The sequence below is a fragment of the Rhagoletis pomonella genome, unplaced genomic scaffold (assembly GCF_013731165.1).
Source record: "Rhagoletis pomonella isolate Grant_MI unplaced genomic scaffold, Rhpom_1.0 Rhpom_scaffold_00013, whole genome shotgun sequence".
NCBI classification, from domain to species: Eukaryota; Metazoa; Arthropoda; class Insecta; order Diptera; family Tephritidae; genus Rhagoletis; species Rhagoletis pomonella.
The window spans coordinates 22,384,758-22,403,465 of record NW_023458567.1 but is presented as its reverse complement, the minus strand read 5'-3'; the positions used below and the strand labels follow the sequence as shown (position 1 = coordinate 22,403,465).

At 36.0% G+C, this 18,708-nt stretch overlaps 2 protein-coding genes across 6 annotated transcripts in view; one reads left to right on the top strand and one right to left on the bottom strand.

Annotated features, from left to right (window-relative positions):
- LOC118748995 (flotillin-2) overlaps window positions 1-18,708 on the top strand; it is a 516,275-nt gene that overhangs the window by 266,650 nt on the left and 230,917 nt on the right. The window lies entirely within an intron of this gene.
- Window positions 16,513-18,708, bottom strand: part of LOC118748990 (glucose dehydrogenase [FAD, quinone]) — a 36,079-nt gene continuing 33,883 nt past the window's right edge. For all 3 annotated transcript variants that reach the window (XM_036483765.1, XM_036483766.1, XM_036483767.1), the window contains 3 exons: window positions 18,293-18,426; window positions 17,544-18,222; window positions 16,513-17,480 (listed from right to left, as the gene is read on the bottom strand). In XM_036483765.1, the coding sequence (XP_036339658.1) occupies window positions 16,585-17,480; window positions 17,544-18,222; window positions 18,293-18,426 (1,709 nt within the window). In that variant the 3' untranslated portion in view covers window positions 16,513-16,584. The remainder of the gene's footprint in view (window positions 17,481-17,543; window positions 18,223-18,292; window positions 18,427-18,708) is intronic.

Sequence of the window (18,708 nt, the reverse complement as noted above, 5' to 3'; positions counted from 1 at the left end):
TTTTTTTACACTTTTTAAAGGACATAATCTGAAATGAACTACTGCAATGTTTTTCGTAATTTTCTCAAAATTCATAACCAAATACTCAAAATACAGTTGGTCAGCAGTTGACAGTCCGCTAAATGCAGCAGCCGACATTAGAAGGATTCCTGGATATTCCAAGTATAGACATAAATTTGAAATACTTTGCAGCCACCGACGAGACGCCTACCTTCACAGAAAGATTCAAAACGGGCGTTGGGCATTTTTCAATCTGAGATCTGTGCCAGGTTGGTATGAAATATTTTTCATGCTTTAACCAAAACCATGTAAAACGATATTTCAAGCTTTATACAAAATCTTGATAAAATTCAACAAATTTTCATCAAGATTTTACAGCTCATTAAATTTTAGTATATCGAAGTGCAAGTCAGCAAAATATTAAAAATCAAAGCAATTGAAACTTGTAATTTATTATACTTAAACTTTATGAGCTATAAAACCGCATCTTGCTTTCTTTGAATTTAAGACAAAGCTATATTTGGCGGTTCGATGTACTAGAAATGTCAGTTTACAGAAAACATCGATGCATTGAAGCCCAGATGCATCGAAGCAAAACATCGATGTATCGATGTTTTTTCGACATCCCTAGTATGTATAATGAACCGCCTTTATGATGGACAATCAGACTGCGATCAGGTGTTCAGGTTGGCAACGAAAGTCTCTTAGATAAAACATCGTCAATATATATTGAGGCTCAGGGATAATGGTTTTTCGTGGAATGAAGAAGCGGGCGAGTGTGCGATTAGAGGGTGTCCCCTTCTCTCGAGTTGACAAGTCTAGAAAACTGAGTATCGCCATCGCACTATGAGTGGATCCTGAAGCCAAATACGAAAATACCAGCAGTACATTAGGCAATTGCCCACATAGCTGTCAATTTCGGAGGCACGTATGTATAACTATTTCTTTAGAAGCTGCAAGACAAGAAAGTGGTATAATACGTCAAACTCCTCTTGTGCAAATTTTTCGCACTACGAAGAAAGTGCTTACAGTTTCTGGAGAACCATTTCTACGAGGACCTTTAAAGCGTATTTAGGCTCCGTCTTATACGGTTCACAAACGGTCTCGCTTATTTGCATAAACAGCCTTTATTTGCTTTAACTCATGCATTTTCCTCTTTCAAATGCGCATAAGCGGCCAAACAAATGCGCGAAATTTTTTGGGAATTTACTCGGATCAGAGGGATTTTCGATGACAACACTGGTTAAAATGGCCAGCTGTTGTCTTTGTAGAAGTAAGCAAACAATGAGGAGAGTTTGGCGTCCGCGGTAGCCGAGTGAGGAGAGTTGCGTGCTACAAGCCTGTAGCTGCAAGGTTCGATCCTCAGTTGGAGCTATTGCCAAAAAAAAATTTGTTTCTATTGTTTATCTAATTTGTTATTTTTTTTTTATTTATATATTTAATTTTACTTTATTTTATTATCATTTGCTTTATTTTATGTCACATTTTCTATTTTACTTTTAGTTAATTTAAATTTTAGAGTTGAATTTTATTAAAGTCAACAATAACTGAAAGCAAGGTTAAAAAAATATAGAACTTATAAAAAATTAATAAACGAAGACACGAAATAAATGAAAATTCTACTAGCCTTGAGACTTGAACCCTCAACCTTGCGGCTCGTTAATCCGCAATACTTCCGTCTGTTAGGGCAAAATTAGTAAATATTTATTCATAACAAAACTAACGATTTAAATGACTAATTTACTTGGCAAAATCGAGAAAGTCAGGAAACTTCTAGTGCAACTCGCACAAAATCTACTTTTTATTAAGGCATAACTTCTTGTGCGGCCAGACCTAAAGCTTGGGGGTTTCAGACGTTTGTTTGTAGGTTCTGAGGAATAAAATGTCAGTTACAAAATGTGAGAAAAAAGGCTGCTCACAGCTATAACTGAATTTCGAGTATTTTATAAAAAGCGTGAATTTTCTTGTGATAGTCGTTGAGCGGTACCTACTCATTTTACATTTGTGGGTATAAAGTATACTTGTTTACTTCTTTCATATATCAGAAATTATATCTCATGATTTAAGCATCACAGGAATATTTCTCGCCTTTTTTTCATGGCTAGTTGTTTCATACAAAATTGTTTGATAACATTTATTTAATTTTCCTGCTGCACAAACATATTAACCTCACATTTCGAAGGTCTCTTCACGTGTTGCTAAAATTTGTTTTTTTAATGAATTGACGTAAATTATTTTCATTTCTAATTTTCTCACATTCCATTTCCCTACTTAATGTCTAATACTACATTACCATTTATAGTTGCACACATTTTACAAAAACCAAATTTTTGCCAAATTACAAACATATGTATGTAGTATGTCGCACAACTTCACAATGCATCCCGTATCAAAAGTCACGTAACTACATATGTATCTAACTATCGTGCAAAAAACAACAATAAATAACCCATAACATTTGCTCTTAAATGGCCCATTAGGTCAGTGGAATTGTGTAAGTGCATACATACATATGTACTACATACTCTGTAAGCACTGTATGCATGTATGCATGGTGATTGTTGGTACCTGTATTTCTTTATTACAAGTACTTTTATTAATTGCATTTGATAAGTGTGGAAATGTTATTTAATTTTGACCAAGGTCGCAATTTGATCGGCCTTTTTCAAGCTCTGTTTGGAGCTCTTATAGCGTTTGATATTTTTAGGTAACCGTTTGTTGTTTGGGCATCTTGCTTTAATGAGCGGATGTTTTGTACATTTGAAGCTGTTTAAAATTGAACCTTTGTTTGCAATGCAGACAAGACTGTGTGTCATCCGTTTTTTTATTGCAATAGATGGAAATTTGGGAAAATTCATACTGCATATCCTCTTCAAAAATTTTAATCGATTTCCGCTATTTCTTCAAAATTTTATATACCAAAATTTTTGCCAGTTTTGAGGTCATCGATGAATACAGGATGCGTGCTCATCCTATTCTCGCGGATGTTTTCTTATGGCAAATATCTGGTCTATGGCAGATTTACCAGGTCTGAAAATACACAATACGCTATGCACCTGATATCCGATGCTTAAGTTGAAGTCTGATGCAAAATTCAGGCATTTTTCTTTTCGGATAACCGAGAAGCGATAAGCATTTGCATGTTCGGATCGAGTTACAACAAAATGCCCTGAATCTTGTAAATATCTGGTCTAAGGAATGTGGACTCAGCATCAACCCTACTGATACCGAGGTAGCATTATTAACGGGCAAAATATAGCATTCCTTATATCAAACCACCTTGTTTAGAGGGACTAGAACTTACTCTCTCAATTAAGGTGGCATACCTTTAGGTCGACTGAAAACGAAATGTTAGATACAGGTCCAAGTGGGCCTTTAATGGCGTGCACGGCTAAAATATGAGGAATAAGGCGACATGTCGTATACTGGATGTGTACAACGCTGTGTTACAGCGGAACCCATCTGTTAAAGTACAAAGCACATGTTCCCATAGGACGATGAAAAGCGGTCTTTAGCTCTCACACGGCTTGTTCGCTTCATTCTAAAGTTAGTAGTTGGTGTAAAAACCGAACACTGCCTGATAGCCCACCAACGATTTTGTCACAGCTCCATATACGAAAAGAAGAAGAGGATATTGAACACTACATCTCTCATAGCTTCGCCCATTCCTTAACAAGTACTTTATAAATTGTTAAGCCGACTTAAATTTAGCGAACGTGGTGGTTATACTTCTACTCTAAGTAAGGTAATTAAGAGCTCTTTTGCCACACAGCCGATTTGCAGTCTATTCTATATCGGTGACAAATTATTGTCACAGTTTTTATCACGAAAAAATATATGAAAAAGTTTAAATTTGTTAGTAAAAAAAAAATGGTCACCGATACAGACTTGGGCTATTAGTTTGCCTCCCTACTTTTCTTGCCACTTTAACTTTACCTAGGACGAGCTGTCAAACGCTTCCGATTTTTTTCCCTCCAGGCTTTGGTCTCATTAAAGCCCTAGACTGAGATGACATTTTCAATACTGTTATAATTAATAGACGCTGCTTCGGATTTTTGGTGCGCTGTCTTAATGCAATATTTAGTAGTCGGTACCATTTCAATCCCATGGAGACATCTCCGGGTATACTCCCTTTGGGTATTAGTCTTTAAATGTTTAAACACGTATTATCTTGACTACTTATGTGGCAGTATGTGGTAAAATCTCCCGCCACCTTAGCTAAACACATTCATATTTTAAATACATATGTACATAGTTATTACGTAATGAACGAGTGATGAAAAACCAGTGACTGTCTCCACCCGTTGCGGTACATAAATTAGAGCTGAAAGTAGATTACGCGAAGGAAAGAAATTGTAGAGGAAAACATTTTGAAGTTCAAAGTTACAAAAAAAAAAGAAAATATCACAAATATGAAGTAACGTATGTACTTAAAGAGAAGTAGTAAAAATTAGAGCGAAAATTTTAAATGTTGCATGTTACATGTATTCGTTGTGAGTATGGAGTACACAGAGGTTTATATATACATATGTATACATAATAAATAAGCAATTAAAATCCTGATTTTATCAACGGCTAATTGTTACATGAATGTTCATATTTATACATATAACAATTTTAAAAGCTGAATATCAAAGGTTTGCTTTTACATTTGCTAAACATTAATGTTTACATGTACTGATGTAATAATGTATGTATGTATGCTAAAATGACAATTAATACGTGTTCGACAGCAAACACGCGCGCCAACTTAAATTGCCTACAAAAGTTGGGGCTGATGGATAAGTAAAATAGAGGGTAAGAGGGGCAGTCTTAGCTCCATTTCAGTCACCTTATGTCTTTCAGGTATCAAGAGGACGTTTTGGCACTGTCCTCAATGGTCGAATAAGTGATTGCTATAATTAGTTACCAACCCAAATAAACCTATGTCTCAAATGTCACTGGGTTGTTCTATATGATCAGCCACAAGAAATTCCGTTTTAAGTCATTCGAAAGCGAACAGGGTGGGGTCTAACGGAGTGCAACTTCTGCGTAGTCGTATTAAAATATCATTCATAAGTCGTCGGTTACAAAAGATTGCACTACTTAGACTAACAGTTATTGACATTTAAATGTACACAACTTTTTTCTTGAATAAAATAAGTTTTACCTTTTCAGTTTATATCTACATACATACATGCGTACTTATTGTATAAAACTAACGCTCCCTCTTCTTGTTTTTTTTTTTCAGGTAAGCCCTTTAAATTGTGCCGCTGGAAAATGGTGCGATTGACCACGCCAAAATTTGCTTGCTCATCACTGTAGTTTGCGGATGTGTACACACGCAAACGGTGCCTTTCAGTCGATATCACAAACGCGTCAACCGACACGCCTGACGTTAAGTTAAACAAAACCACATATGCACTTAAAGATAACACACAATGTATAAATAATTGTGGAAAAAAGAAAATGAGTAGCGTGAAGCAGGCGATATAAAGAAGTGTTAAAATCTGGCTACTACTTAGTTAAGAAATTACCCCATAGAAATGGGTGCGCTCAGCTGGTGAATTAATTTATGGCCAAACAAATTGGGTGTGTGAAGATATAGTTACCGCAAAAATTGACAGCGCTTAAAGAGATTTGCGTGAAACTAAAAATGCGACTACTAACCCCTATACTATCGAGGAAATATTTAAGATTAATCTTATAACTGCACATACAGCTTAAAATTTAGTATGTAAAAATCCGTATCTTTTAGGAATATGTGTAGAAAAAAGTAAATAAATATTTGAGAACCATTGGTAAAGCGTTTTTCCCTACCATTCTTAACAAATATTGTGTAATTTTGTAGTCTTGATTTACAACTGCTGACTACTTCAGATAAAACTGTTCAGTATCTAAGTGGATGTATTGGTAATATAGTTTCAGACGATGTCTTGTTGGGACATGCACATTTATTTCAACGAAGAAGTAGGTTAGAAATCCTGGTAAATATGCAGTAGCTCCCACGCATTGGCGGATACAGGACGGGAAAAGTAAAATTTCGGTTATTTACCTCAATCGAAAAATTTGAAAACATGTTTTATTAAAAAGTTTTTTTTTTTTGTTAATTTTACTCTTCAATCATAATCCCTTTTTGTAGGTTTGTAGAAGATTATTTATAATTTAAATATTAGTGGAAATTAGAAATTAGAGATTGGTGAAACTTTTCCCATAACATATTTACCCGATACTGTCTGACAGGATCACGTGCAGCTAAATTTGGTACCCCTGGAATGACTCCTGCAAAAGTGGTTTGGCTTTTCTGTTGTTTATCAACTTGTGTGTAGTTGGCTATGAAAAAAGATGAAAAAGTCCTTGGACAATATATGAAATATGGTTTGGATATAGATCTCTAAAGCAGGGATTCAAACCTGCTTTCTAGGTACTTATGTACATATCGAAGGCCAGTTCGAAAACGCCCTATCTCAGAAATTTTTTCAACAACGCCTCATTTCAAAATTTGGTTGAAGAAAGTCCGATTTTAGAATTTAATTGAAAAACGCCCCATCTCTGAATTCGGTTCAAAAACGCCCTATCTCAGCACATTTTCTATGTATTTTCCTTTGAGATAGGGCGTTCTTCAACCAAATTCTGAGATAGGGTGTTTTTCGATAAAATTCTGAAATAGGGCGTTCTTCAATCAAATGTTGAAGTAGGGCGTTCTTGAAAAGTTTTCTGAGATATGGCGTTTCGAACTGGCTGCCGAGATAGGTCGATCTTGGACTCAGCCATCGACAAATGGTCTTTTTATGAGACCAAATTGTGTGGCAATCTTATTAACTGTGTATTCAATATTCTGCTCAAATTCTAACTTATTACCGATATACATATATACCCAGATACTTATTGAGTTTTACTTCCTCGATTATTTTATCTTTAATTTGTAAACTGTAGCTTGCGGGGCGAACATTAACTTATTTAGAATCTAGATAGAACCATGAACTCAAAACTATTTTTACGCAAAACTATTTGTATAAACAGTCAAGATCTTAGCCCTAGCTAGATTTCTGTCCCGGATCGTTAAAAGAGTATTGCCAGCAAACAGTATTATCTTACAGCACTATATTTAAATCGTTAATATAAATATTAAAAAGTAACGGAGCTAGAAACGCTCCTTGTGGAAAACCAATATCGACTGCTAACTTTTTTGACACTCGTTGACAGTTTGATGCTTCCGATCGAAGAGAAAACTGCTCAACCCACCAAGTTCAGTGTTTTTTATACCGATATATTCTAGTTTTTAACATCTTTCTTTATCAGTCGTCTCGAAGGCTCTTTTAAGGTCAATAATACCAAGATTAGCGCAGTTTCACATGAATTCATAGCCCTGGATGACCACTCGTTTATGAATATATTATTACACTCAATGTAGTGAGTTAGTTGTTTTTTTCCAAACTAGGAATGGTGTTTATTGACCTAAATTCCTCAGCGATTATGGAATTTTTAACCTTCTTTACTCGGACGATGGTCGTAGTTTCCAATTCTATCGGTACTGTTCCTGACTGAATACCATTATTTACTAATAGTGCGTAAAAGTGACCCATTTATTCCACTGAGTCTTTAATTACACCCTCTGATAATAAATTATTTCCACAAATTTTTTCCAAAATTTCTTCACGATACATGAATAAGCATCTATCTGCATATGTACATACATTATGCACATTTATTATTTCTTTTTGTGTATTACAAAGGGATGTACTGAATATATGTACTTTTATATTGCAAGCAATTATATAAAAGCATGTATCTACTGATTTAAACAACAATTACAGCATCCACCATCCAACAAAGGTTTGTGTATTAATGAAAGATTTGGTACCCGCTTTTTAGCCATCCAATCAATCAACAACGCTTTGTATGTCTTTCACTCAACTCCTAATTTCGTGTTTAACTACTAAAACGTGTAATAGAAATCACATTTGGCAAACAAAGCAAACGGTGCGCATGCGCAAATCATTCGCAATTACTAAATATTTGTATGCATATGAGCCAAACGGCGGCTTTTGTGATATTACACTTGAAGAGTGTGTTCCCATATGCTTTACCAATTTATTATCTGCATTTGTTTATTTTACTCCCATTCTTTTGGGATTTTTTTCGACTATTTAGGTGTCTCTACAATTATACGTACATATATACAGCAGTAAGGTAAATAACAACAACAAGAGGCAAATTGACAACTATAAATATTTTCTGTGTGAGTAGGAGCTGAGCGTTTTGCACTTGAAGCCCGAAAAATTTGGTAATAGTGAAAGTCTTTATATTTTTGCGTTATTACACATGCGACTATGCGAGTTCGTGGGGAAGTGATAATTGAAAGTGTTGACTATTCACAATAAATTTGAAATAAGATGTAAAAAAAGTAGTTACGTATTAATTATGTGAAGAAATTTTTGGTTTGAAAGGAACGTCAGCGGATGTCAGAAAGTTATTATTGTTATTCGCATAGTAAACGCAAAGAACATTAATACCAGCATTACTCAAATTCTCAAAAATTTATTGATGTATCCAACGCCAAAAGGTTTTTCCTTTTGTGAGATTCCGTCAGATTTAACGTGCCATTCCAGCGTGAGTTCTGCCTCTTCCACGCATAATACTTTCATCAGGTCGTGTAGTGTTGAAAAATAGTCAAATGTACCTACTAGTGTAAAATGATTTCGGATAAATGCGGAACAAGTTCATTAAAAACTTTTCCATAGCTTTATATACGACCAAAACGCTTACCCATATTTCATACGCTTGAACCTGACAAAAATGTTAAATCTCTTCCTGAAACCGCACTCAATTTGCTTTCTAGTTTCTTTGTTAAAACCTGCCACTTAAGCTTTATACTTCTATAATAAAGATTTGCCGCTATTGAGTTCCCAAACTAGCTCCGAAATTATACACTTTTTATTGGAATAGTGAGGATTTAATTTTTAAAAGCGATAATGGAGTGATAATAACATTGAAGGGGTACCCAAACTCTACTACATACACCTACATATGAATCCAAGTTGATGATAGTACCATTTTCACATGTCGATCGGGACCCGTCTTTCCAGCAAAATAGGAGCAACACTTATTCCAGGGGGTCGTGTAGTTGCGATGCTTGTGGTGTTTAAAAGAGAACAAATGTAACACTTTCAAATAACGAGACTGGGCCAAAGGCCGTATTTCCTTAAAAGAGAACATAAGGTCCTTTATATGGCAACCATTATATAGCTTTGTGTTACTTTCTCGATCCAGAAAAGGTTGAAAATTTGGTCATATATGGGCAATTCTCAATTAGTTCGAATTGTCGATTAACTCGACAGTTTTTATTCGGACACATAATTTTCGCTCCTTTATTGACGAAAATCAGGTTAAATATGTTGTGTAGATTATGTAAATCCAACAAAAAAAGAACCAACATACATATTTTCAAGCCAAATATGCACATAATTCAGAAATTAAATCGGAAAATTTTCACAAATAAAAGTGTGACTCTCCTATTATATTTATTATTTTTACGTTGCAAAATTTCGTGCGTTGATTGCTCTTGTTTGAGTTTATAATGAAGTGATAGTATTTGGAGAGTAGAATCGAATTCAAGAAGTATGTGCATGCAATAGAAAAGAAGCTATGAAGACTCAAAGTGGCGTGACCTTTGTTTGAAATTCTGATACTCGTGGCTTTTATAGTAGAGCTGGAAAACGATCGATGGAACTTATGATAGTATCGATGGTTTTTGACTATCGAAAACATAGATGGTTTTGTAAGCACAATTTTCACTAATACATATGTACCTTATTCAGTAACATAGATATTACAGAGTGCAGATGCTGCTTGAAGCAAAAAATCGTTGATCAACTTTTATCCCTTAACAAAAATATCGACATATTTTATCAATCGTAATCTCATTTTCAATAAAAGTGGTTATTTCTAATCCTTTGACTTTTTTAATCAAAACTATCGACAGTACTATCTAAACTATCGATGGTTGTGACTATCGACACGATTTTCCAGCTTTACTTTATAGTATAGTGTGACTGGTGCGTACCTAAAACTATTATCGGACAACTTGTGTGGAGTTCTAGAGCATAAAAGGAATCAATCGAAACGTGGCAAGCAAATGTGCTCTCATTAGAAGATAGTTAAAAAACAACTTATTTGAAAGCAGGGACCGTAACAGTTATAAGCGATATGGAATAAAATCATCATTAATTCCTTATGTTTTGATTTTTATCTTTTTCATTAAATTTAAGAGTTATTTCATGAGTTCTATGTTTGCTCGCAAAATAATACTTGTTGAGTTTTGTTTTTAGTTCAATAAATAACACTTATGAAATGAGCTTTATTTTTCGTTCAGAAATAAAACTTACGCGGTTTGTTTTATTTTTCTGTTGTAAAATAAAACTCACCTTGTAGTTATCGTTTAAAAATAATTGTTATTTCATAAGTTTTACTTAAAAATCATTGATTTAGTTTTCGGGCCAAAGATATAACAAGTGTTTCCTCATAGGAAATGACGCCAGAAAAACACAAGCAAAACGGATGGGTTTTACGTAAAATATGTAGGTTCCAAAACGACATAAAAACATAAAAAAAACATAAAAATTACAAAATTTTGGTTTATTGCACAAATGAATAGAACTCTAAAAGGCAATCATTTTCATATACTACATCATATGTATATTTCTGAGTACTCTTTCATGTTGATTTATTAGAAACAAATTTTCACCCATAACAGTCATTTGCGGTCCCTGTTTAAAAGGTTACGATGTGTGCACTAGAGCTGTCAAACTATCGACGATACTATCGATAGTTTTAGTACTATCGCCACTATCGTTTTATTGATAGCGTATTCTGTTTCCTAGCGCTTTTGACTTTTGCACGTATTGGTTCAAACAGAACAAAATTTGGCAGCATTATTTTATGAACGAACGAATAAAGATCACCCAGGACGGTGTGCGAGAAACAAGTATTCTTTTTCGCAGCGACGTCATTTTTTCGCCGCCATGTGAATGAAACGGAATGAAACCATGTGTATGAATGAAACAACCGATTAAAAAATGACATTATCAACTTTTTTTTTTTTTTTCAAATGCAATTACAAATACGCGGTTGCCGGGCTGGGTGATCTGTTTAGTTGGTTCATGGCATTATTTCTAAAAGCTTAATTTTTTATTTTGAGCGTGGGAATAGCAGGGTTACATTGCCGTCTTAAGAGCGTGTCAGACCGGGCAATGCAGTAGACTGTCAAATTGAGAAATTTCAGAAATCAGTTGCATGAGCAGTGGCACCTTGCATGTAAAGTGCCTCTCGAAAGAATGTTTTTTATTTCCGAAAGGCGAATTGCAGGGAAAATTTATGAAATCGCTTTTTTTACACGGCGAGTGAATATTTCTCGATACTAAAATGCAACCGTGAGCCGCTAAAATAAACAAATTTATAAGATCAAGATAACGAAAAATAAATGGATTCAGAAAAACACATGAAATGGGTTGATACTATCTATAGTAAGCAAGCACATAAAGAGATTACCCTTTTCACTGCATTTACCAGTTTTGATCCACGGGCTGTATTTTATTTCCCGCCTCCCCTGTATTTCTACTGGGCATTCCCCTATCCGCACGGGGGGACGTGCCTCATTTATTATTATTTTATTTTCAATGAAATATGTTTTCAATTTTAAATCAAACTTGTTTGAATCAGTTTAATTCATTTGAATTTGAAAACAATTTTTACTTTAGCTGTAGGTGAGTGTGTAGAGTTGCTTGCTGTTATTGGTTACCTACATGCCGGAAGGCCCCAAGATGTTAGAATATTAATAACAATTTTTTTTTTGTATTACCAAACCATGATTAATTACTATCGGACTGGTTCGTTTTTGGCGATAAAGATCTAGTACAGAACTAAAAATTTGGTTCACTAGTCCGGGGCTTTCCCTGCAGGGTAGGGCTACCATAATCCTTGACCCATCGACCAGGACACTTATCAACCCAATGAAAAACGAAGATACAAGTGAATATGGTGCCAATATATTCCCTATAAGTTCAGTTGCTATGGTTCTGATATTATAAACAATGCAGTTTTGTGGCACAATCCGTAGAGCTGAATAATTGGTGATGATGACACGCTCAAGTTCTGAATTTTTTTTATCACAAAAGAACAATTTCTCGTGACGATGACGTAACTTGGAAAAGGCGGCGCCTTTAACGTGGTCTGGAATGTTTGTCTTACCACCATTAGCAAAGTTCCCCATATCCTACAACTCTCTTCCTGATCATTTTTGCCATTTTGTATAGGCATAACCTGAATATAATTTAGATTTGATGCCTTAAGTGAAGCCATTATAAAGACTTACGCAACAAAGACTAAAAAAGTGCTTCCCTTGATGCTTCCAAGAAAGGTGTTTCCTATTTACAATTTACGCGAATGTACTTAAGTATATGTTTATATTACTTAGCATCACAAATAAGATTCAGTAAGCATTTTAAGTCTAAATAAAACTATTTGGTATGAGTTTTATGAATTAATAAAAACTTTCAAATAACTTATTCAAAAGACGTCCTACAAAGAAGGTAAACTCACCAAATATCAGGGATGGAATATCAAAATTTCAAAATGTGCCTAATGATCATCAAAAATAGTGCCGAAAGGGAGATGAAAGTGCCACAAAATTAAAACTGCTTTCTTATAAGGCCTTTTAAGAACAATATATTTTTAGAAATAGTATTTTTAAAACATACTGAAGTAATGTAACAATCAGTAATTAAATAAATTAGTACAGTAAATCACTTTGATGAAGGATTCTCTTAGACATACACATCGTTGCCTTAATATAGAAAGGCCCTAACTCATATAGTCGCTGAAATACAAAAATCCGTAACTAAGTAAAAATTCAAAATACCCTTTTGATTGATTATGATGCATTTCATCGAATTCTAAGTCCCCACATCATTTTAAGCAATACAAGTTTTTTGTTAGTTACGGCTTTTTTGTATTTCAGCGACTATATGAGTTAGGGCCGTTCTATATTAAGGTAACGACATGTATATGTTTGTTCACAAATCGAAATTTCAAACTTTGTTCAAAGAGTAAAAAAATTCAGCATGTTTTCATAATAAGGAACTTTTAATTCAGAATTTTTTGAGAGATTCCAAGCTTACTATTACACGCATTTTCCTCCATATAAAGTGTGTTCGAAAATTTTTTAAATTCATGAAAATGCATGACACCAGCAAAAAACGTATCAATATTTAGTGGACTATAAAATTACATATCTAAAAATTCTGAATTAAAATTTTTTTGTTGCGAAATCTTACTTTTCGTACTGCGTATTCTGAATAGAATTCAGCGTTTTGTCAAGAGTTGCCACATAATATTTTTCACGGCCTTTTTTAATTAAAGTGGTGTTAATTTTTTACTTGTTGTAATTTTTGAATCTATAATTTAGTATGTGATTTTTGTTATATACCGGCATATCATGTCAAATTTCTATAATTTATAATTGTGCCAAAAGTGCCTCTGAAAATTAAAATGCAAAAATGGCACTATTGTGCCTACTTTTCCATCACTGCCAGATATTTAACATGTTAGAAAAAACGTTTCGATTTCAAATTTTCGACAGAAAGCTTAACCCTTTTCCATAGCAAAAATTTGCTGAAAATTAGAGTGTCTGCATTGACCTTCATTAAAAAACCAGAACAATTTAAGTGTGGATCAGGACACCAGAACAATTTGTCTAAATCAGGACAAATCTTGGAAAACCAGAACGTCTGGCAGCCCTATAATAGCGATTATTTTCTGTTCAAGGACGTAATTGCCCAAACTTAAATATCTATTCAAAATAGCACAATTTTGAAGTTTGCTTAATTTCCATCATATTTAGTAAATTGCAAGGAAAAATTTATACAAAATTGTTGTTTAGGGTATGATATCCTCCAAAGTGATTATTTGTTCTTATTTTCTGAAAATTTTTCTATCTAGACATTCTTCAAGGGAAAATTAGCTTAAAGGCAAGCTCTGCCAATACGTAAGTTTCTAAAAGTAAACGAAATTCTACGTTAAATGAGCCAATTAGTAATATAATTTTTTTCTTACACCTGGAACCAAACATTCTGGCAGCTCACATGTAGTCGAAAGTAATGTGTTCAAAGATCAATCTCTACTTCTGCTCAGTGCACACACAGCTTTTTCTTTCCAGATAATGGCTCCCAAAGTATACATTCCTAACGGCAACAAAGATTGAAAGTATCAAACCTAGTTTGAGTGGCCATGTATTAATGGTTTGTGTTCGTGCTAACAGCGTGTAAACAGCTTTTGTGCAGTGCCTTTTAAAATAAAATACACCCAAATATAAAGGCAGCGAATACATCGATGTTTTTCTTTGATTCGATGCATCGAAATGTACATCGATATTTTTCGATGCATCGAAGGGCATACATCGATGCATCGATCTGCATAGGATTTTTCAGATAATGTTTCACAACAAAATATGTTATTAGCAAAATTGTAGAAAATTTGAAATAAATTACTGCAACTGAGCTAATTATGTTTCTAACTGAACTTCTTGCAGCCATTTAAATTTTTTGGCCAAAGTCACTTCTTTGTTTTGAACAATTGAAAAACTGGATTGACGGTTCAATGTACCGTATATGTCAGTTTTCAAAAAACATCGATACATCGATTCATCGATACATCGACTATTTATACATCGAGTGGAAAATTTTCGATGCATCGAAGCAAAACATCGATATTTTCGATGCATCGATGTTTTTCCGACATCCCTACTCTACACACGATCATGAAATCAATAAATAAAGCCCGCATACATAAAGGCTTAATTGTGGCGGTTTAATTAAGCTATATGAGCTTGCTTTTTGACAACGTTTGGAATGTACATTTGTAGGGTAAACATGGGCACGCCAGAGTTTGGTGTTCTCTCACATCTGTTTTGGTTGTGCACGTAAATAGTCTGCTAGGAGCTGGCAATTAAAGACTGCCCAGTGATTGCCTACACGGATGATGTTGCTCATTTAATGATGTATAAATTTGATTTCATCCAATTGTACATGAGTATCGTAAATAGGAAGCATTGCAGCTGCATTCGAACTTAGAGTGCTGCCAGACGTCCTGGTTTTCCAGGATTTGTCCTGATTTAAACAAATTGTACTAATGTCCTGGTCCACACTAAAATTGTCCTGGTTTTTTTTAATGAAGGTCAATGAAGACACCCATCTAATTTTTAGCAGATTTTTGCTTTGAAAAAAGGTTAAGCTTTCTGTCATTAGTAGTCGAAAATCGATAATGAAAAAAATTTTCTAACATGTTGAATAATATCTGGCGAGTTTATTTGGTTAAAATCGAATTCTGTATTTTCAGGCAAATGCCAAAAAAGTGCAAGTTCCTGAACAGGTATAAGGCTGAGGGGTCACACATACTACGCAGTAGATAACTAAAATCTCTTCAAAAAGGCCTTTCTGAAAGCCATTCTGTTCTCCTTCCTTTTTGGTACGGAGAGGCACTAAAAAGGGCTTCTGCTTTCGCTACTCAAAGAAGAGCTTCCAGATGGGCTTTTGTAGGACGTACTTCTGGTCTTTTGAAAAAGTTCTTTTAAAGCAGTTTTTAGTTCATAAAAATCATACTTCTATTTAAATAATTAAGGTTCAGATCAAATATGTTTTAGAACCAAAGAGAATAAGTGTCCTGGTCGATGGGCTCAGGATTATGGCAGCCCTAACTTAGAGGCAACTGGCTGCTTAGCTACAGGTCATCGGAAAGGGATGTAAGCATCTAAACTGCCAAACGAGCGGCAATCCGGGCTTTGGACTCACCTCTGAAGCGCTCTAAATTAGTACGGTAATATCAGACCGATCTGTCGAGTCTGATTATTTCCTAGTCAGGCTAATGGGGACCAGCCCCTCAGTTGATCATACTGCCATACCTAAACAAAGGCGTTGGGCGGAGCGGTTCTGACGCCCAGCGTTAGCGCCGTAGTGCCATAACTAAACAAAAGCGTCAACGCTACGTCAAATTGACACTGAACGATGTGTATTCACGCTATGACATTAAGTAATAAAACGGTTCTTCACTGGCTGCTTCCAGAACCATGAGGGGGAACCACCCCAACTCTTTCTCTAGAACACCCAGCGTTTGCGAATTTACAGTCTAACTAACCTTAATCCTACTTTTAAACTGGTACAGATGAGCTCTCCACAACTTACATCTGCCGTCATTGAACCTCGTTTTTGGCATGCAGAGTTTTTCACCTTAGCTTAGCAGTTACCGTTCGCAGTGATATCACTAAGGATCAATAACAGTGGCCCAAGTATGTCCATATTTTGGGAAACCACAAAAGGATGCCGCATGTATTTTTTTCGACTGTCGCAAACCGCTGCGACTAGCGCTGAGATAATCCTCCCCTTTTAAATCTTACCACTTTACAGGTGCGCACTTGATGGCTGAGCGATGTAGGACTTATTACTAAAATAAATATATTCCTCCATTTTGAGCGATTTCCAATTCATTGCCACTACAGAGTGAACGATTTTTTACAAAAAAACATTTATTTACACACATAATATTATCACTGTCCTACAACTCGGTGTGCTTCTCAGCCCAGTCTTCCTTAATCATATCAGCACCCTTCTCGCCAATCATAATAATGGCTGCATTTGTATTCGCACCCACAATGTCGGGCATAATACTACCATCAATAACACGAAGATTTTTCGCTCCATGTACCCGAAGTCGCCAGTCCACCACAGCTGTGGCGTCACCGTAAGGACCCATTTTTGCTGTACCTACTGGATGGTACACTGTCGTAGTCATGTGACTGATATAGCATCGCCAGTAGTCGTCCGATCTATAAGGCAAAGCATTACATTCCTCCAGATCGATTTTATGCAGAACTGCTTCGCGTTTTTTGAACGCTTTTGTTTCCGGGAGTTTAGAGTAAATGTTCAACGCGCGTATATATGTATATACATCACGTTCATCGGACATATAGTTGGGATAGATTTTCGGTTTATCCAGATAGTTGGCGCTGCTTAGCTCCAAATGACCTACGGAGAAGGGTTTCAGGTGCAGCAGATAAGTGATGTATGTATTGCTGTGCTCGTTGGCTGAGAGTATGGATTTGGCAACGCGCTCATTGAAGCCTGTAGCAGCCACATAACCCTTTAGCTCAGGGCTCTGCATCAAACTAAAGAAGTTTGTGGTTTGAATGTCGGGGTATGGACCATGCAGCGAAGTGGTGTTAATGAAACCCGTCAGCGCTGTGGCTTCATGGTGCAACAGCTTGCTGTAACGACCCATCAGCAGGTTGTACATGGCATCAACGAGCTCCTCATCGGTGGGCTTGCGTGCGGTGGATTTATCGATTTGGAATATAACCGGCAAGCTGGCATGATCCTTCAGATTCTCGCCAACTGGCAGATCCAACACGACTGGTATGCCAATCTTTTTTAAGTGATTTTTGGGGCCAACACCTAGAACAAAGAGTGATGTTTATTTAAAAGTAATGTGGTTGCTATAGTACTTCGAAGACTTACCCGACAGCATTAAAATTTGTGGCGTGCCAATCGCTCCAGCGGCGAGCACCACTTCCTTCTTAGCGCCTACCTCATATTCCTTTTTGCCCTTCAGCACAAACGTAACGCCGGTTGCGCGATTTTGCTCATCGAAGTTCACGCGCTTGACATGTGCATGTCGAATAACATGCAAATTCTTTCTTTCTTTAGGTAAGTGCGAATGTGCTGTGGTAATACGACGACCGCCGTCTTGTGTGCCTAAAATATCTATCTGTCCCACCCAAGATCCTTCGCTAAACGACGGCGAACTGCCATAACCCATTTCAGCCATACCTTCGCGTATCGTAGTGCGAAACTCGTTGTCCGAGAGATAACGATTCAAGCCCATAGGGCCGCCTTTGCCAAAATCACCCTCCTTGAAGTCTTTGCTGGTCGAACGTAAGTCTTCCGCTTTGCGGAAATATTCCAACACATCGTCGTAGCCCCAAGTGGGATTGCCACGATCACGCCAGTCATCGAAGTCGCCTCGTGTGCCGCGCGCATAGATCATTGCATTCATGCCATTAGTACCGCCCAACATCTTGCCACGCGGCCAATGACATTTGCCTCCCTCCATAGCCATGCAAGCTTTGCCATTCGGTTCGGCATGGTACTGCCAATCCCAGTTGGTGAACTGCGTAGTGATGTGCCATCCAACAAACTGAATTAAGGGTGAATGGAAGAAAGTGTTTCTAAAAACCCACAAAAGTATTTTTTTCTATTTGACTTACCTCTGTTTCGATGGGGGGATCACCGCCAGCCTCTAGCAATAAAACTTTCCAGTTAGGGTTTTCACTAAGTCTGCCAGCAACAACAGCACCTGCCGAACCCGAGCCAACAACAATGAAGTCGTAGTTATCAATACCTGAAGGAAATAAAACAAGATTTGATTATCTCAGTTACCGTTACTTTGAGATACGCTAAGTTTTGAAGTGCATTTCAAGTTCACAACGAAGGTATTTATTCATTATTCTCGTTCGTTTCTCGTTCTTTATTTCAGGGTAAAAATATTTTTATATATGTATGTTTATATTTATTGCTGCAGCTTTTTATAGATTTTATAAAGCCCTTATCTCGGTGCACCTAGCTTTTGCATGCAACTTGATTATGGAACTACTACATATGTTGTTATCATTTTGTGCAAAAA